Source organism: Asterias amurensis, chromosome 1, assembly GCF_032118995.1.
Source record: "Asterias amurensis chromosome 1, ASM3211899v1".
Classification (NCBI taxonomy): Eukaryota; Metazoa; Echinodermata; class Asteroidea; order Forcipulatida; family Asteriidae; genus Asterias; species Asterias amurensis.
This window is the reverse complement of record NC_092648.1, coordinates 20,799,451-20,821,408: the sequence shown is the minus strand read 5'-3', so window position 1 is coordinate 20,821,408 and position 21,958 is coordinate 20,799,451. Positions and strand designations below refer to the sequence as shown.

Here is a 21,958-nt window from a genome sequence, read left to right as displayed (position 1 = left end):
CAAGGCAATGACCTGGGGGTTTGGAGGCAATGACCAGGGGGGCATAGAGGCAATGGCCAGGGGGCATGGAGGCAGTGACCAGGGGGGGGGGGGGCATGGAGGCAATGACCGGGGGGGGGGGGGGGGGGGCATGGGAGGGGTACATGGAGGCAATGACCAGGGGCATGGAGGCAATGACCAGGGGGGCATGGAGGCAATGACCAGGGGGCATGGAGGCAATGACCAGGGGGCATGGAGGCATGGAAACGACATCAGAGGGATCTTGCTTTTTATTTCTTTATTATGAATAAACCATGAGGGAAACAGCCTAACTTGGTAAATTTAATTAAATTTGTGTTGATTTTTGGGGTTGAACAAAGAATTGACTAGAGTGGGATTCGAACCAACGACCTCCGGATTAACGTACCGGCGCTCTACCAACTGAGCTATCTAGCCCTATATTGGCGGTGTCCCTATTTTGTCAATATCTTTGTTCAGGGGTGCCAGTCAGAAGCCATACAACCGTTAACTGTTAACTGCAGTTAACGGTTGTATGGCTTCTGACTGGCACCCCTGAACAAAGATATTGACAAAATAGGGACACCGCCAATATAGGGCTAGATAGCTCAGTTGGTAGAGCGCCGGCACGTTAATCCGGAGGTCGTTGGTTCGAATCCCACTCTAGTCAATTCTTTGTTCAACCCCAAAAATCATTTACAAATTTACCCAGTCAGTTTCCCTTGTGGTTTATATAAATTTGTGTTGAACGAAGAAAAAAATTGACTTTTTCTTTGTTCAACCCAAAATTAATTAAAATTTGCGCAGTCAGTTTTCCTTATTGGTCTATTAATTGATTGCACATTACGGGAGATCATGCAGACCACCATAATCATCATAATTAGATTCTAGTACAGTTTGGGTTTTGAGCTACCATATGGAGTTGGATTTTGTTAGAATGTCTGAAGAAGAATCCCATTAAAACACTCAAGGGATCAAGGATTATAAGGATGTAATCTCACTACATACACAGTGTTAGAGAAGCAGGATTTACATAAAAAAATTACCTTGGAAATTTAAATTTGCTCTTGCATCTTATTGATAGCCCCCCCCCCCCCCCCCACTATTCTGATGTCAGTGACACATCTCTTCCCGAGAATATGTACATAATGCACTCAGCGCAGGATAGATTTTGTTCAGACACCTTGCACACAACGCCCAGGTGTCAAACCTGTGTACCCGGCTAATGCTGTGTCTTTCTAAAAACTCGAGTCTAAGATTTAATTTGTGAGTTGTGGCGAGCATTAAACCTGACGTGAAGCAAGAATCTCTCTGGAGAGTCGGCACACAAACATCGCCTTCCCCCAATCGATGGCGGTAAAGTTTGGTCAATTCCCAATCTGCAATTCATGAGAAAGTCTCCAATTTCCGCGGACCAGTGATGGCGTCTCGCAAATTTTTTAACTGCGGTATTTCATTAAGGAAATCTGCAAGTTGCTTTTTATAAACCCGCTCGAGAAAACTAATGAATGAAGAAGAAAAAGAGAAAAAAAATAACCCTGGGGCGCTTAAAGAATTAGATGTTCTGATTAGAGATGTTCGGCTCGTTAGTGATTGGATTGAAATTTCTGTATCTCCGGCAACTCAACATACGGAGTACACGAGCCAATCTCTGTAATGGCATTATGAAATGTTGTGCGATACAGGTGACTAGTATGGATGAATGGTTATCAACCTTTCGTGTTTGTCTCTGCTATTATATTTTGTACTCTCTCTCTCACCCCCCCCCCCCCCCCACCTCACAAATAAATAAATACATAAGAAAAAATTAGTTGGATTTGAAACTTTGCATGGTGGAAATACATGTGCGTAAAAACAAAAAAAGATTTGCGGTAACAACGTTCAATGGTAATCTCTCAATGAGTTGGGGTGTTTCTGAAAAGAACCGTTGGTTTCAACTCTAAGAAATAAATAAATAAACAAATAACAATACTATTCAAACAAGGGAAGTAGTGGTAATAATAATTATAATAGCATGCATTTATATAGGGTTTATTACAGGGTTTGTAAGCACTTGGGTTTAATAACAATGTTTCTAAGCACTTTAAAGACTAACTAATTACCAAAAATAGAAATACATATTGAAACTTTTGTAGCAACAACTTCATCAGATGCAGTAGTTGTGTATTTATTTTAAAATCTTTACAGAAGTGCTACCAGTATCTCCCTTGTTTTGACAATCAGACTAACACGGCTATTTTTATTATTGTCTACCATGCTAAATAAAAATAATGGTAATATTAAAATTTGAAAAAAAGATGCTGGCAGTTGAGCAAGAATTAAATGGCGTCTATTAAATGTTCCACTTCATGGTATGAGTTTACAGGATTTCTGAAGTCTAACTCGGTTTTTTTTACAAAATAGAAGTATTACTAAAATTAACAAAAAGTACTGCACTAGCACCCTGACACGTAACATTATTGCCAGTGTCTGTCATAAAATTTTATATAAAAAAAATAAGATTATCACAGCAGAAATTTGTCTAGTTACCCTTGGTCCTAGATACAAATGTACAACTGCCTCTGAAGAGGTATTCAAAGTTCATACTTATAAGTCCAAATTGAAAATAACCTTTCACTGTGTATAGTGTGTTGTATAATATTCTTTATCATAATTTGTAAAGCATTTACAACCCTGCATCTAGACATGATTTGTGGAAAACTTTTGCAGTTAAAAAGCAATAAGAGTTATCATGCATGACAAACCTGAATAAAAGTTTTCTATTGTCGAACACTGATTTGTAGTAAGGACTACATGACAAATGAACGGTTGATTTGAGTTGATGTAAAAGAAATAATGGATTCACCGAACCTTTTCAAATGCAGTTGAATTGCAATTTCGTACAAACCGAACTGTGAAAATTGAGAATTATCCATTCATTAACAATAACAAAATTTTACATTCGTTGATAATTTGTTGAGAAGTCGGACATAAAACTTGTTGTACAGCACTTTTTTATTGCTTGTTTCTGCTGCACTTCTTAATAATAAAAACTTAGTACTTGTAAAGTTTTACAATTTTATTATCAAGTGGTTGAACATCTGGTCTTGCTGTAATTTAACCTCATAGTGAATCTATTAACATACTTCATCTTAAAAATAATTAAGTCCGCAATAACACACTTTCTTGTATATTTATGGCTGTCTATTTACAGTCTTGCTAGAAACATGACAGCATTGATCCTGTCCCAGCACCTCTACTGACAGTTTGGGGCCAAACGATGAGGTGTTTTCGCCCATCACTGTGCGATTATGCCCTTAGCCAATATGCCGTGTGTCTAGTAACATGAGCTTTTTCTAATATCTGGTAGTGCAGTTGTGCCGCGGGCAAACAAAATTGCACATCTCAGCTGTCATCATCCCAGGTGAATAACCATGAAGAGAAAAACTGATGTCGGTTGGGCCATGGGATCTTGGGAAACTCTATTCTGATTGGTCCAGAGTCACTCGATGTGGCCCAGGTTTCAAAAGGAGAGACGCACGTCAATAATTTGTTGGGTTTTGGGTTCATAAAATGCTGTTGGCAAAATATTCTGATCGCGATAAGCATGATGACATTTATTATATTGCAGAGCATTCAAGTACATTGTGTCTCAGAAAAAAAAGGTGACTTGAGTCTTATTTAGCAGATTGACATTACCATGGTTTCCCCAGGTTGAATTGACTAGAAATGTCAAATATTTAAAGTAGGCCTTATATTTTTAATATTTTTATTTAGAGCCGGCACTCCCACAAATAAATTTACACACGGTTGTACATGTACCCCTCGAGTTTACTATTTGGTTATAGTCTCCTCCTATTAAAAATATGGTTTTCTGACTGATCTTCCATGACTTGATATCATAAGCACAAAATGTTTGTTAAAATTTGTCAGTAGTACTAACAAGTTTCAATAATCATGAAAATCCTTCACAGCCATCTGTGGCCATGTGGTGAGAGTAACTGTATATTTTGTCATGTAGTTTCAACAACCGGGACAGTTTTAGGTTACCACCATAAAAAACGGGTTTCATATCTCGCATTACCGAGTTTCTACTGTCACACATCAGCCTCTTTCTAAACCAAACTCCCAATTTCATCAAAGCTTGTACGCAGATGTTTTTCTGCTGATGGAACGGAACTGTGTAGCACTGTTTCATAAAGACAGACTGTTAGCATTTTGAAGCAAAAGGCATGCTATGGTTATTGGTGGTTCTAGTGGGCAGATCAGAGTGACGCAACAATGCAAATCCATTGTGGACGCGCACACAAAGTGTAAAATATTCTTGATAGTTTATGAAATGCTCTTTTGCTGAAAGTCTTCTTTTTTTTTGTAATGTAGTTAGCAGACAAAAAATGCTTACCAGTATTATTAAAACCAGCTGTATGACATTGTGCACAGGAAGCAGTCTGCCAATGAGAGCAATTTAATATATTGCTGACCTGAGAAATTTATTTGCTGGACAGAAACATTTTACATACCCGTCAGCCCGTGCAAAGTTCTAATACAAATATTTTCTTCATGCATGTAGAAGTGCCCCCTTACCAGAGGAGATTTGCTGCGCCCCTTCAAGAACAAAATTCAAAGCCTACAGTTGTGTAAATTCCAGCACAATTTTCTCTGTCATTCTGCAATGATCATACATCACACTTTTTGTACCATTTAACATTCTAAATCCCATAAATTTATGCATTAAAACGTAAATCAAAGTCTTAGACGGTGTTGGAATTGATAAATCAGAATTAATCAAAGTGTTTTTGCCCGTCGGGTTTAATCATCCCAGATCCATCAGAATCATTCCCCAAGTATAGGCCTAGCTGAATTGTGATGGATTCGGAGTATTTGGGCTTAATTCAGCAAGAATGAGTCGTTGACTGTCGGGCAGTTGCATTACCGATGATCTGTTGATACATTAATACCTAAACTGGAATGGACGTATGCATTCGCAATACGAGAAGAAAGCTTGACTTACAAAACTGTCATGTTGGATATATGTACTGTATTCAATGTAAACCTGGCTAACAAATACACTGTGAATAAATCCCAACACTGCGAACCCTGAATTTACATGATGTACATTATATGTAACACACCTTGTTTCATCACCAGTGTGTGCTATAGACGATGAACAGCACAAATTAAGCGGTGATAAACTTGAGGTATTAATAAGTTATTTATTCAGAGTTGTACAGGGTTATTGGGTGTGACCAGACATATTGTGAAATTGATTGTACTGACCATTAGAGGTAGGCACTTAGGCAATTTAATATGTACATCCCTGATTGCGATATAACCAAGGATCCGGCTAGTTATACTATTCATTATTTCATCTGCATACTGTGTGACTTGGACAAATGAAATGGGAAAGGATGGCGATTGCACCACTGGACTAGGCTCCATTCCAAAGGCGGTTGTCTCCGTGCCCACGGGTCATTGCCTTGGTGCCCTTGAAATGCTCCAGTAGAAACTTCTCATAAGGTGCCCTTTATAAAGGAGAAAATGCCTTGGTGCCCTTGCCGCTCAAAACGAAGCATACAGGTCTGCAAGCAACTCAGCAAAAAACAGAAGGAGAACAAAATCTATTTTAGTTTGTTTTCATGTTGCAACACTGTTGCATACAATGCACTTTGGAAATGTAACACAAGTATAGTTAGCAGAAAAGAAAACCTTTCTATACTGAAGATGCACCATCCTCACTTCTCCCCTAAACCCTTTTTGAAATGTCTGGAGCTGCCCCTGTTTAAAAATAAGCTCAGGTTTGGTCATATTTCTTCAGTATCAACAATAAATGCTACAACTACTGTACCATAGGAGACTAACCTTTACAAACCACAGTTTCTGGATATACTATTTATTGACACAAAAATGTCTGTAGATGCATGTTTGATTGAGTCAAAGCATGCATACTTTTCCCTACCAATGAGTTCTTGCTTTCACACCATCAACATCTTACAACTCTTGATATCTTTTCTATTTCAATCAACATTCAATTTCACATGGATGGAGCTAGCGCCGACTTAAACGATCCCACACACATGGATTCGCAAACATAGTGAAGCAGACTAAAGAGTAAATCATTGGGGTATATATGACAGATGGCTTAGAACTCTAAAAACAACAATAACAACTGTGGTCCAATCACACATTGCTTGGATATCTCGCTGCGGCATTTGCCCTTGACAGTTTATTTTACTTGATCTGTAATGACGGGTACTTTGTGCTGGCATTTCACACTGACTCTTGGAAATGAATTTCAGGTTTACAGAGGTTTGTGGAACCTTTTGCAGGCACCACTATCAATCTCTAGAGTTATGAGAAGGTTATTTTTAATAGGGGTGTTGGAATTGTTTGAGAAGGTTGCGATTGAGCTGAAAAGAAACATAAGATGAGTGGTTATAGTTTTGACTGTTCATTTCTACCTCCATGGTTGCAGGTACAACTGATTTTCTATTCTAAACCAACATTATCCATTTAAGATATGATTTAGAGCAGAAGGTTTGGACAATGTCATGTACAGACTTAAACTATTTTTCCAAATCTTAGTATACATTCAGAACAATCGATATAAAAGTTATGATCTTTTTTTTCCAAAAATGTTTTTGACTTGACCACCCACTCTACCCCCTATACATTGAAGAACAAAGCCACAAATAAAATAGTATTATCATCAATATACTCCCAGCTCAGGAGTTTTTGGATGGTCTTCTCCTTGCTTCCAGCATGCAACTTTGTAGTTTGAAAAAGATGAGGAAATTCGTGCCAACTCCCCATTGGGCCTGGTGTTTGGCGTTGAAACAAGGTTTGGGGAATAGCAGAAATGACATATGATCTGGAATGATCTGGAATGGGCCTCTTTATATTTCTATACTTTCTCCTTCTAAATTTGTTCTTCGTAAGAGCAGCTGAAAACTTAATTTTCCATTTTCAGTTATTTCTTGTGACCCAATATTAGTACATTTTAAAAGTAAACATTGCTTATTGTAGGCCTTTTCCCTAACCCAGAATTTTTACATTTTTGGTGTCCTATTTTTTTCCCTTTCATGTGTCTTTCATAGTGACCTAATTTGATCCTATTTTTCATTCATAACTACATACTTTACTGACATAGACTTAATGTCGTATTTTATTTGACAATAGTCATGGTATTCCGTTTCCTAGAGAAGTATAAACAAATTACTGTTGATGTAGGTACGTGGCACGCACACATTGTACGCTCCCTCTGTGAAGGCTGCATTCACCAAACAATTTATCTTTGTCCGGCCGCCAAGTCAAAGTCAAGGCTGAGATCTGGCTACAACAAAAAATCAATTCAAGATTATTTGAAACTTTATTTGAGGACTGTAATCACACTGCCTGCAGCTGCAGTGAATGATTGATAACCCTTCCCTTGATGCAGTCAATGCAGGAATCTTTTGACGAGGAAGTTCTCGTCAAAAGGCTCCTGCATTGAATGAGAACTAAAGGCAGTCAACTGCCATCATCCACATTATGTTGTATACGATGATGAACCAAAGTGACCGTGGAGACAAATTCTAGCATATTCAAACATGAAATAAGAGAAAATAATTATAATAATAACAATAATAATTATAGAACGATATTTATAACGCGCCATATGGCCATAATGGCCCCAAAGCATACAAAGATAAAAAGGAAATTTATCAAATTACAACATTACAATACAATACAATATTTTCTCTTAAAGGGGTACCCGTCAGAATACTATTTAAAAAAGGCAATTACAAAAATATGCTCTAGGCAGTTTTAAAACAATCTGAACAAGCCAGTGAAAAATCAATACAATTACAACTAAACTATAATAGATATAAATTTGCATCTGTGATAAAGTATATTAATTTTGGTTAAACCCATAATACACCGATTGATGTGTGTAAGCTTTGTATACTCAATACTTGCACAAATATCACAGGCATATTACTTGGATGGGATTCCAACCAAGGACCGTGGCAATTTATAGAGCAGTGTCTTACCAACTAGAATCAAGACAATTTTCATTACTGAGGAATTGTTAACCTTGGCTTAGGAGTAAATATAATGGCAGAATGTAATGCAGCTTGCAAAGATGAGCAGTAATTTTGGCTCGTTTGGAAAGTAATAAATATCTTATGTTTAAACATCTTCAGTTTTTGCATAGCTATCTCTTTTTTCGTGGCAGTGAGGTAACTTTTCCACAGACATGGTTTCTTTGCACCACGTCCCTAAAAACCTCTCCCTCAACCAAATAAATAACTCTAAAATTGACTTTATAATACCTTATTTTTTGGTTGTCCTCATTTGATGTTTATAACAAACTTTGCCAGACCAAACTCTCTTCAAACCACCAGTGATGTTTAAATTCACTCTTGCTGGTTATCGTTTCTTTGATAAGTCCGAAATCTGATAATCGATTGCTGAATAAACCATTTCTAATGGCCCCTCACCAGTCACTAGCTCACCCCCCCCCCCCCTTTTCTACTTAAAAACATCCATTGCACCCTTCAAACGTTTCTGACCAACGTAATTTAAAATTGAAGAAAATGCTGAGTTGCCTCTGTCATCCTGTCATCCTATTATGAATAATGAAATGCACCTAGAATTGCTGAGTGCACATTTAATTGCTTTTTAATTTGACGCTAATCATTTTCACATGAGTGAACAGACACATTAGGACTTAATGTGTGGACACAACTACATGTAATGGCTTATCGTCTGAAAAAGGAATCTAACCAAGGAAGATCTATAATTCAGTTTAAGTCACGTTTTTAACGATGGTTTCAGACTTCCTCTCTCCATCAATTAGTTTGGGGAACTATGGGAGCATAGTTGAAGGATAAATTACCTTAATTACAGTATATGTGTGTGGAGGCTCTTTCACACACTTATTGTCCTTCTAGTTACTAAGCATTCTTCGCTCAGCTACATGTAGCACGGAAATTCAGCGCTTGTCGTGCAAGCGGAGAATGGTGAGCGTAAGCGCAGAATTCGGCGGTAAGCAGAGTAATGAAATTGGGCCCTGTACTGCTGTAGTGATAGGGACTTTTCGTTTTCGACGACGGATGGTTCTGCGACGGTTGTTCAGCTAAACGTTGTCGTTTTCGGCACAACGAAGACTCATCCCCAGAAATTGAGAGACGACCGTCCTCAAAGCCGACGCATGCGCAGATGACGCCAAATTCTTTGCCGTCACAGAACCATCCGTCGTCGAAAACGAAAAGTCCCTAATGTGTTTCACTGATGTACATGTAGACTAACGCAGTCATACATAACTCACTTTAGTAGTGTTTCACTTTTTCAGATTATCCAACAGGGAACAATTTTATCCAGCATAGCGAAATATTTTCATGCTAACATTGAAGAGCAAATAACGATAAGAAGAAGAGCACTTAAAATGCGCCAGTATCCATCACTAACGATGCTCATGGCACAAATGATGACTTTTGCGTAGCAACTGACACATTTTGCGTAGCATTTTGCTCTGCTAGACAAGGGAAGTCATTCACTGTCCAATGCACAATACATGAACCCAAAATCTGTACACCAAACCACTTATCATTCCCAAACCAGACAGAATCCCAAGAAAATTTGCTTCTCAATTCTAGTGCTCAGGAGACCCGGCTGCAAATTGGTTCCAACTTAATTTCTCCCCCCTCTTTGGAATGAGCTTTGCAGCTGGAATTTTTTAGTCTAGTTGGAAATCCTAAAAGGATCAGTTGGTTTGGGACGGTTACAAAGTGGATTGGGAATGAGGCTTGTTTTGACTGCAGGAGTTTATTTTTCTTCAATATTAGATTAGTAAAGGATTTCTGAAGTTACTGACAAGCGATTGAAGAACGACACACCCAGAAGGAATATACATTTAGGGTCATTGACCATCTTAGGTTTCTGAGGGAATTGATGGTACATTTTGGTCATTTTGATCTGTGTGTGCTCTAGTGGTCCATCAGTCACTTGGTCCATCAATTTGAGTACCCCATGGTATACTCCATGATATATTCTCCATTGATTTTAATTATTTGCTCCAGGCTCCAGTGACCTATCCATTTGACTCTAATAGTCTGTCACTTTACATGTAGACCCAGGCCTTATACTTCACGGAGGCATCATAGGCGATTGCCTCCATGCCCCCCTGGTCATTGCCTTGGTCTGTTGATGCCCTTGAAATGCACAGTAGAAAATGCCTCTGTGGCGCCCTTGCCCTTTCAAAAATTTAGCAATCATACTTGCCTAGAGACCTTTCATAAAAACTCTTGAGGATAGCATGCTCAAGATGTTTCACATTTTATGCCATAAATCTATCATACATGTACATGTACATTCCCCCATTTTCAAAAGGCAACAATACAGGCATTTTCTCCTTGGTAGAGGGCACCCTAATATGAGAAAAATTGTAGGTTTCTACTGTAGCATTTCAAAGGCACCAAGGCAATGACCAGGGGGGCATAGGGAGGCAATCACCTTTGCAGCGTCTGTGTGAAGTATCAGATCTGACAATGTGCTTTTCGTATGTATGGGACCCATCATGCCTCAACAGGCTGCTGCATTACCCCAGTCCTTTAAAGTCGAACCATAAAGAAAAGGCCAGCGTCATCTGTCTCAATTTGCTGCTTGGTGTCCACCTCATTTCAGATGAATCGAGCGGGGAATTGACAAGCTGGGGTTTGGGCAGAGTGTTCTAATGTGTACCTGGGGATGCTGGCTGAGAGAGGGTAAACATGCAGTGTGTTTGGAAACGGCAAGAAGGGAATGCCACGGGCATGAATGTGGGACTGCATTCAGGCATTGTCTAGGTTTCTGCCCCTACCATGTGCATTTATTAGCCTGTAGGGGAGGCCCCTCCCCTTTGTTTGGGAATAAGGATGAGCCCACCAGAAATAGTTTTGTGAACTAAAAAAAGAATGACTAACTCTTAATTTGTTTCAAACTCAGAACAACAACAAATCTTTTACAAAGTAAACAAAAGTGACGCAAGAAATTTTCAAATTTTAGTTTCAAGTGTGAAACTATTATTAATAAGACAAATGAGATAAACCTTGCTTGTTCAAATAAGAATAGTTATGATTCTGGTATTGTGAAAAAAACATTCAGGTCTAGTAACACTTTTGAACTAAAAGCCCGGTTTAGCTGTCCCCCCCCCCCCCCCTCAAACAAAAATGAGCTAGGCTCACTACGATGTTCAAAGCAAGAAGTTGTCTTGCACTATCCGTGGCCAGGAAATTAAAAGGTCGTTTTATGATGAATTAGTAGTTTGACATTTGAGGCATACTGTACCGTGATATTTTTTTTTTTCTTGGACTGTTTAAACAGCAACAATTTGTATCGAACTGCAAAAGCTAATGCCAATCCATTCCATACAAACCTGTACAACTATGGCAAGTTGCTCTGTGTATACTGAGCTATTCAAATATTGGAATTGTCTGCTCTTTTGAATAATCGCTTCCAGATCCTATCACTAATGTACACAACCGTCCTTAACCAAGATGTTGGTCTAATGTTAGATGAGAAAATAGTGTGTATAGAGGTTATTATGCGCAAGCAATAAACTCCAAGGTCTGAACACACACACAGTATAGTGTCGCTGTGTTGCACTTGTAGTCATTCTGTTGACATTCCTTTGTTCTGTACACTTTTAAGGACAAACCTGTTCCTCAACACGTAAAAAACACATAGTGTTTCACGACCCTACATTATAGGTGGAATTTGTATGTAGCCTTGAAACAGGGAAATACAGAGAAGTTTTTTGTTATTATCTAGATGTAATAACTTTCAACCGGAATACAGAATAGTACATGTACCTTGGTTTTATCCTTCCACTGATAAGTGATGTAAGTGCTGTATGCATAGTGTTTCCAAAGTCTTGTGGAAAAATAATCCACTCCAACCTACTTGGGTGGGATTCGAACCCACACCCCTTAATCATATTCTAGGGCCGACTAGACCACTGAAGATGCCCGGTGAGAATTTCAAGAGGCCAGTTCTCGTTTCCTGCTCGCTTTCATTTACAAAGATAGCGTGGCGTGGGATGGCCCTTGTAATGGTACACGTAATTCAAGAATGAAAAAAAAAAGACTTTGGAATCTTGTCTTTCGTCCTTCAACTTACTGATGTCTCCGGAACCAAGTGTGGTTTGAGCTGTGTGCATGAAATAACAGTCGGGAGACTACAACCAAAACAAGTTTACACTGGACATCTCAACCGAGGACCAAAAGTTAACACAAGGACAATCCATAACACAAAGAAATACTTTCAACTACACATTTTGTGTGCTCATGTACAGTGTTTGAATATCAGATCAGGCTTGTATGTTGTTTTTTTCTCAGATGAAGGGCACTAAGGCATTTTCTCCTTGGTAAAGGGCACCATATACTGTAAATTTCTATGGGATCATTTCAAGGACACCAAGGCAATGACCTGGGGGCATGGAGGCAATCGCCTTCATTGCATCCAAGAAATATCATACCTGTCAGATCACTCGGCTAGTTGGTCAGGAACACTTTTTTTTCTCCCTCGGCATGCATGGTATGCAGGTGCATCAACTCATGAGTACAAAATAATCCCACAGGTTGTTTTTGAGAAGTGGTGGGGTAAAAAAGTCCTGCCAGAGATATTTTTCCAAGTGTACATGTAAGTTCAACTGACTTAGCACAACCCTAAGCATCTGACCCTCCCACTCAAGTAGAGGTTTCTGATCTCTAGAGGAGGGCTCATTTATTCTGCTGGTTGAACCCAATCTTCCAGTTTTTCACCGTGAGAACAATTGTGGCTGCAATTATTATGGCTGTAAAACAAAAAGATGGTTGAAGATGGTTTGTATAAATTCACACATTAATTAGCCCAACTGGGAACCAGTATGTTGCCCATTTAGCCCAATTGAGAACTGTACTGCAGTTACATGTGGTAACCCAAATGGAAATGAGGACCCAGTTTTAAAAATAGAATGGCGGCCATCTTGAAAATAAAACATACAAAATATATACTTTGAGGAACCCGGATGCTAAACAAAGTTTACTTCTTTTACTCTGTTTAACACACTACACATCACACATGACAGTGGGGACTTCAGTACTGAAGATCAATACAATCTGAAGAGTGAAGAAAAAACCAGAGCTGGTTAAAACAAAAAAAAATAGAATGGCTCACATCTTGAAAAAAACCCACCACCAATTCCTCTATTGAGAAACCTGGACGCTAAATATTATTTTGTTAACTCTGTCTTACCATGGTCTAAGACACTACACTTCACACATGACAGTGGGGACTTCAGTACTGAAGATCAATAGAATCTGAATAGTGAAGAAAAAACAATGAAATTTTAAATAGAATGGCTGCCATCGTCTTGAAAAAAAAAAATAAAAAAATGCCCCTCCCACTTTACTTTTTTGAGGAACCCGGACGCTAATTTTTTTTTTTAACTCGGTCTTACACACTACACATCTTACATGACAGTGGGGACTTCAGTACGGAAGATCAATACAATCTGAAGAGGCCTCCCAAGATACCTACACATTTGTGTATACGCTTTCAATCCCTCTCTTAATGCCGAGGAACTGTGGTTTCAAGTTGAACAGCCTGGCTAAGATGTAATGTAGATGGCAGGGTCTGTGTAAAACAACACACCTTTGGAGAATGTAGACTTTTTAGTTGGATAGAAATATGGAATTCTGAAATGTGTCTGATGATTGTAAGGGTGGAATTTCCTGTTTTAGATCAATATTTTGTTTCTGGTATAGAACGATGTACATGATGCATCCTGTAAAGTAGGTATTTGGTGTATATTTCTGATACGGTAAATTTGTGACAAAGATCTACTTGGATGTTATATAAAACAAATAATGAATGATTTTAATTCATGCAAGAGTGAGAATATTTCCATGAGTTTAAAGATGAAATGTTCTATATAGCAAGGCGGACATTCCATCTTTCAACTCATGAAAATATTTGCACCGTTGCACTCAAAACATTCATTATTTGTGTACCATTCAATAAGCCATTCAATGAGGTGAAGCCGAGTTGTTTGGATGATTCCATATTTCAACAAATGAAAATATTCTCACCAAAATGAACTCAGAATCATTCAAGAGTTAAGTATTTGGCAAACAGTAGTTTCTGCTCAAAAACTGGGTCCAAGTCCTGCGGATAGATTTCTTTGGAATGGGATACTTCAATGCCTGAGTGGCTTGCTTCAATGCCTGAGTGGCTTGTTATGGTAATGATCTGCCATTATCTAAATTTATAGCCTGTCTCTTTTTTACCTCATTACCATTAATGGCATAATAGTCATTAAAGCTATAATGAGTCTGGCTTTCTCCGTCTGAAATTAATAGAAATAAATCATAAACTAGGACTATCGTCAGGAAAGGAAATTACACTGTCTTTCACAGCTCGATGCGCTGCGCCAATACGTATGCAAGAACACGCATCGTATACATGTTAGTTTGCTCATTGTGCAATGCTGTTTAAATTAACAAGTAGTGGTGAACTTAAACGAGACTTCTGTCTCCAGTCTGCCACGCTGGTGTAAACTTTCATCAAGAACAACTCCAAATGGATGCCATTGTAATTATGGAAAAGTAATTTGGATAATAAGGTTTATGAATAATACAAATAAGTTTCATTACATTTGAAGGTTAACCAGTGTAATATGTAAGGCTTGATGAATGTGCAACCTTGACTATACACTACATATTTGTTCAGTCGGGTCCTGAAGTGAGACATGCCTCGATCCTTGAATATTGATTTCTTAGAATGTTGTGATGTGGAACTGTACATTAAAGTTTAAAGAGGGGCTCCAAGGTCAATTTCAGTGTTTGAGATCCGCTCATGTTCCTAGAGAGTCCTTATGTAAATGGAGAACAAGAATTACTTGTCTCCAAGAGTCCAACCTCACATTAAAGTGGTGAAAGTGTTTGATACCATTCAAGTGCAGTTGTGATCAAAATCCGAAACGTTCAATGATGTCACATTTTGTACAGAGAATTTGAATTAAAATGATTGAATTTGTGTGCTATTCATGCAAAACAGCAATGAATTTGACCTTTTGATTGACACCAAAATTTGAAAATCCCATTTGAAATTGACAGACCAATTTGTTTTTTATGTTCACTGAAGACATGCTTCAAATTTCCCTTTCAAAGAGTATCAAATAAATTGACATTCAATACACCATTTCAACGTTGAGTTTAGAGACTTGTAATTGTTTCCCCCCCCCCCCACTTTCATGAGGGCTCTGTTTGTTGGAAATTGAGTGCATCACAAAAATGAAATGGTCAGGGAACTGTATTTGAAATAGTTTAACACACAAGAGAATTACCATACTGTGTACATGTACATTTGTAGTGCAGTCATGGCGTATATTTTTCTCATGATATGCACAAATGTCTGACACAAGTTTTGCCTGTCGCCAGAAACAAGAAGAGACGGGAAACAAAATATTTACATGTCAGTTTCGCCGCAGGCTTCCTCTGAACTTCTCATAAAGAAAATTGATGGGCAAGTAGGATATAAATGGCCGAGGATAAGCCACTCAAAATGAAATGGTAATGCTAGTAATTATCGGGCAGATGCACGCTGCCCCATTGGCTGTTAAAGTGAAAGCTTTGCTCTCCAGCTGAAGGCCTGTTGAAAAAATATCCTTAAGCGAGAGCAGGATTTTTCATTCCTATTTGTTTTCCACGGGGCAGGTTTTTTTGTTCGGAACAAAGAGCAAAGAGGCTTGTTTGTGGAGATGCTGGTTGGATTTTTTGATTGAATTTCTTGAATTGAAATATGCAATTCTTTAGCACATACGTGTACTCAGGTGCCCCCCCCCCCCTCCCCAAGAGACTTTCATCAGGGTGAAGAGATCAATAAGAGACATTGTCTTTACTTGTGTAACTTTTATACCATTTTTACATTACAAATGTAGGCCCCCTATGTCTACTTTTTTTAGGTTAATACTTAGAAGTTTAATATTAATTATGTGTACATTGCAAAAATATTAAAGGAACACGTTGCCTTGGATCGGTCGAGTTGGTCTTTGAAAAGCGTGTGTAACCGTTTGTTATGAAATGCACATGGGTTAAAAGGTGTTGTAAAAGTAGAATACAATGATCCACACAAACATGCCTCGAAAATGCACGGTTTTCCTTTTACCTCGTCGACTAACACGGTCGGCCATTTATGGGAGTCAAAATTTTGACTCCCATAAATGGCCGACCGTGTTGGTTCGCACAGTAAAAGGCAAACCTCGCAAATTCGAGGCAAACTTGTGTGAATCATTGTATTCTACTTTTAAAACATCTTTCTAACCATATGCATTTTAAAAAAAAATGGTTACAAACGCTTTTTATAGACCAACTCGTCCAATTCAGGGCAACGTGTTCCTTTAACGATAGGCCTAATAATAACCAGAGTAACTTATAGTTAATGGAACGAGATTGAAGGGGACAGGACACATGTAAGTTTCTTATGTCTTAACAAAAGATAGGCAACAAATTCATGAAGCTTATTAAAGGCAGTAGACACTATTGGTAATTACTCAAAACATTTATTATCATAAAACCTTTCTTGATTACGAGTAATGGGGAGAGGTTGATAATATAAAAAGAAAGAAGTAATTTTCCATGAATTTGTTTTTGAGACCTCAGATTTAGAATTTGAGGTCTCGAAATCAAGCATCTGAAAGCACACAACTTCGTGTGACCATGGTGCGACAAGAGTGTTTTTTCTTTCATTAATATCTCTCAACTTCGAGGACCGATTAAGCTCAAATTTTCACAGGTTTGTTATTTTATGCATATATATGTTGACATACACCCAACTGTGAAGACTAGTCTTTGACAATTGCTAACAGTGTCCAATGTCTTTAAACCCAATTACTGATTAATGAGCAAAAATGAGTGGACCAGAGACGAGTAAATTCACAACATGGCTTTTTTGCTAGTCATCACCTGTTCCTTCTAAGCAATTTTTTTCTGTGCCAGTGAATTTTCGTGCTTGACAGATTTGTTGCAAAAGGGCCCTGCCCAATCATAAGTATTGAACCCATTTCACACTAAACGTGTTTCCCAGGAAAGTGTGATTGACACTTTCACACTTAAATTTCTCCCCCTTGCATCGTCCAGGGAAAAAAGCTTCCCCTTGCTTTGGAGTAGGATTAATGGAGAAAGCGCCAGGGTTATCATACTGAGTGGTTCATTAATGTTCCCAGGGGTGTGGCGGGGGCATGGTTGGGTTAACAGAGCTTCCAATTCTCCCTGATTCTGCAGAAAGTTCCCTGAAATTAAACCAATCTTTCCTTGATCTGATGAACACATTTAAAAGTCTCCCTGACTATGGAAACTGTGTTTCTATTTTGTTGAATGTATTACTCTAAATATCTCCCTGACTGCCGTAGTACAAAATATCCCTGATTGCAAATGTTGGCAGCTCTGGGTTATGTCTCCCCCACAAATTTCCTGGTGTTTTATTTCTTGGGAAGTGGCTCTTTAAAGGAACACATTGCCTTGGATCGGTCGAGTTGTTCTTTAAAAAGCGTTAAACTTGTAACCGTTTGTTATAAAATGCATGTGGTTAGAAAGATGTTTTAAAAGTAGAATACAATGATCCACACAAACTTGCCTAGAAATTGTGTGGTTTTCCTTTTCCTTTACGAACTAACACGGCAGGCCAAAAATTTGACTCCCATAAATGGCAGACCGTGTTAGTCGACGAGGTAAAAGGGAAAACCACGCAATTTTGAGTGATACTTGTGTGGATCATTATATTCTACTTTTAAAATATCTATCTAACCATATGCATTTCATAACAAACGGTTTCAAACACTTTTCAAAGACCAACTCGTCCGATCCAAGGCAACGTGTTCCTTTAATGTGAAAAGTGCTAAAGTTTGCAAATAAAACACACGATGGAACTGGAAGAAACATGACAAAGTGCAGCATATTGCAGGCATGATATGTTTCCTTACTTTAGTCTGGGTTTTTTTTGCCCTTAAAAAAAAAAAAAAAAAAAAATCTGAAAAAATTGTGATTAAAAAGCCTGAAATGTATTAGGGCCTACACCATGGTATGTACGTACATGTAGGTCAAACCTTGTACTCAACTAAAAATTCCCACTTTTTTCGAAGGAGGACCCATTATCATACATGTACATGCCTGATATTGCATGAAAAAAAAGATCTACAATGTAGCCTTTAGCAGGGCTGTATGCTTCGTTTTTGAAAGGGCAAGGGCACTAAGGCATTTTCTTCTTGGTAAAGGGCACCCTAAATGATGAAATTGCAAATTTGTACTGGAGCATTTCAAGGGCACCAAGGCAATGACCAGGGGACACGGAGGCAATTGCCTTCGTTGCCTCCGTGAAGTATCAGGCCTGCTTTAGTCCTAAATTGACAATACTTTTATTGAAAGTAGACAGGTGCTCCCCATATAAATCACATGAATTCTTTGTGCTATCCCAACACACAAATACAGTGCATTGAAGCAATTCTTGCACTGTATCTGGGAACTTTGTGGAAAATTTTAACCAATTGTTAGATGACATTCAGGTTAATAAATCACATTCTGAGAATACTTCATGTTCCTTTACTATTTGAAATCCTGCCCTGGGATCAAAACGTGAGGTCGTTGATCACTTTTCTGTGTTTTGGTGTCACATTGAGATCTCTTAAAAAAAAACCACTTTGATGAATCTAATGTTGAGATTTGATATATTTGATGGGTTTCGATTGTGCAGGGTTTATTAATCACATCTTGAGAACACTGCATGTCCCTTCACTATTTGGAACCCTGCTCTGGGGTCAAAACGTGAGGTCAGTGATCACTTTTCTGTGTTTTTGTGTCACATTGAGATCTCCTTCAAAAGAAAACCTGGATGAATCCAAATTTGAGATTTGATATATTTGATGGGTTTTTGTATTGTGCAGGGTACCGCTGGTGCAGTCAACATCGCCTACACAGTAGAATGGAAGCCCCTATGGGAACCGTTCTTCATCGGACACCGGGACGTGCCGCTTTACGATGAACGATTCAAGCAGTATGGATACAATCGCATCAGTCAGGTACTGTAGTGTTTTAGTGTTCACTGTTGTTGGGCTGTCAGTCTAGGTTCCTATCAGACGTTGTCCAATCCGTCAACCAATTACAATCGATGTATGCTTTTAAATACAGCCCCTTTTATACCTGGGAATACTGGGAATAGTCAGAGTAATATTTCAGGGAGTTTATCATCTAAAGAATCTTAATCACTTTGTATTTTTGTACAATCTCTTAATATTGTATCACACTATTTTCTACTTAACCATTTACTTTTTTACCTTTTACTATTATTACTCTCTCAATGATTTGTATGTATTTTGTTTTTGTATGCTTCATATTTTACCTGTTACTTGTTTTGTTTTTTTGTTGGTTTTTTTTTGGGGGGGGGGGTAGGAGCAGTAAGCCCCAGTGACACCGGTAAAATGTTGCACAAATGTTCGACATAAGCTTATAATAAGATCATCCCTAACATAATACTGATTTCATTTTAAATATTTTTATTTAGTGTATAGTCTTGTAACTTTTTCTTCAGTGTTTTTATATTTCACATGGATTTTACTGTTGTGATTGATTGATTGATTGATAGATATCTGTATACTTTATCCGTTATTGCTTTATATTGATCACATCTGTGGAGCTTATTTGTGACTTTTTCATGATTTTACTTTTTGTGATTAAATGTTTTATTTTGTTCTTTTTTTATTATTGTAAAGCGCCTGGGAGCATTTTTGCAGTGGATTCCGAGCTATATAAATGTGTTTTATAATTACTGATATTATAATGATATTGTAATTTACAAACGTTTCTTTCCCTCCTCTCCTCATTCCCTTCTCTCACTAGGAAAGTATCAACTTGTCAGTTTGTTTTTACCAACAATATACGATAGACGATTTTGTTTTTCTCCAGACACAAAATGAGCAAAATGTAGGCATGGTGTGAAAGAAGAAATATAAGCTTGTCAGTTTGTTTCTGCAGACAAAAGACAAAGTGTGACTTTTTTCTTCTCCTTCTACAAAATGAGTAAAATGTAGACATACATGTAGTGTGGAGGAAGATAAATTTGCCAGTACATGTATGTTTCTACCGACAATAAAGAAAGTGTGATATTTTTTCCTTTTTTACAAAATTAGCAAAATGTAGGCGTAGTGTGGAAGAAGAAAAATAAACTTGCCAGTATGTTTCTACCCAAAATATACAGAGTGTAAAATGTTTTTTCTTGCAGTACCCGCTGCTAAAATACAAAAAGGATTTGAACTGCCTCTAGCTACCGTGCAATCTTCTGGTCTAGTTGGTACTGCTCTAGAATTGCAACAATCGTGGGTTCGAATCCCATCCGAGTGATATACCTGTGATTTTTTTTCACAGAGTTCAGGAAAGTACTGAGTATACAGTGAAACACACATCAGTGTGTATGGGTAAAACCAAAATTAATATTCTTTATCCCCAGTGCAAATTTAACATACATTTTTTTCTCCTGTTACAAAATGAGTAAAATGTAGATAGACAAGAAGAAATGTCAGCGGGTCATCGCTATGAAAGTGAGCTTAATTAATGCAGAGGGCAGATTCACTCAGCTGTGCTTCACACTGACTGACTTGATATCCGTCTGGATGGGACGCGCCAACCAGATATGAAATTAAATCAAAATTCATGAATTGATAAGCCGTGTAGGAAATTAAACACGCCGCTGATTTCACCGGTGCGCAAACAACCTTGGGATCCCATCTTGCAGGGATGAGAGCGGTATACCAGCTCATTTCATTCTCGGTTTGTCGTCAAGATTCGCCTAATCCGATTGACCAATCAGGGCTGTCTCCTTCATTAAACTCAACTCCTTAATTTTCATTTCTTAAAAAAAATACCGCCCCGCCACAAACCAGTAAAACATGATGCTATTACCACTGTCAGTATCGATCAGTCGTCCCTGTCAAATTTGCAAAGTCCGTATACGTATGCCGGAGAGACACCTCCTGCATTTATGAAAAAATGTGTCGGCCGGAATTTCCGTTGCTTAGGTTTATACCTTAAAGCTTTCCTTAATCTGATAAGTTGGTGTAGTCCGGGCATTAGTCTTGCAGATCCAGGTAATGTATCCCTTTATATTCATTTCAATTAGTCGGGATACATGAACACTATCATGGCTTCCCGCGGTGAGGCACTGTTCCAGATATTTTGTTTTTCTCTCTCGGTTTGAATCTGAAATTTCAGAGAGCCTTGGGGTTCTTGTGCAAGGCGTCACAGTCCAGTACCATTTTCCCCGCTTTATTTAACACCGGCCATTGATCAGTTTCACAAGAGAGACATTGGCCGCTGTGAAAACACTTTGTACCAACCTTTTTAGGATTGGGATCAATATTGGTTTATTATGAGAAAAAATTACCTACGCAGAGCGAGTGGCGCCTGAATTTTCCACGAAGCAGAACAATTTATCCAGCTCAGTTATTAAAACAATCTTCTTTAGTTGGTAATAGACTTGTAAGTACAGTGACAGATGTAGTTATTGTGGTTTTTTCACAGTATACTATTGAGGGTTTGTTTGGTCTTAGTTTTCATTACTCAACTTCTTCTGATGCAATGTGTATACTAATTGAAATTGATGTGTTGAATTATTTAAAAGCCCAATTCAGAATATAATTTATACAGTTCTTAGCACTTATTGCATTTGACACCAGCATGTTTTGTTGCTGTCTTTGTATGCAATGAAATAAAATTTTAAAAAAGTGAGACAATTTTTCAGTTGAGTTAATTTTGACAATAACCATCCAGACGAAGGAAGCTGGCGTTTGTTTTTCCTGACAGAGAATGCATTTGAGCCACAGAATAGAACTGAGTGAGAAAATACTGTGCCTGATCATTTTTGTGTGACTGCCTGGCATGCCTTCTGTTATCTTTCTCAGCAATGGATAAAGAATGCCTTTTTACTACATGAAAGA

General features: G+C 38.1%; 1 protein-coding gene and 1 non-coding gene across 3 annotated transcripts in view; one reads left to right on the top strand and one right to left on the bottom strand.

The window, feature by feature from the left end:
• Nucleotides 1-21,958, top strand: part of LOC139940778 (beta-1,4-glucuronyltransferase 1-like) — a 47,854-nt gene that overhangs the window by 10,216 nt on the left and 15,680 nt on the right. For both annotated transcript variants that reach the window (XM_071937251.1, XM_071937193.1), the window contains exon 3: nt 18,914-19,048. In XM_071937251.1, the coding sequence (XP_071793352.1) occupies nt 18,914-19,048 (135 nt within the window). The remainder of the gene's footprint in view (nt 1-18,913; nt 19,049-21,958) is intronic.
• On the bottom strand, nt 363-435 carry Trnan-guu (transfer RNA asparagine (anticodon GUU)). The gene has a single exon. It is a non-coding gene; the product is annotated as a tRNA-Asn (tRNA).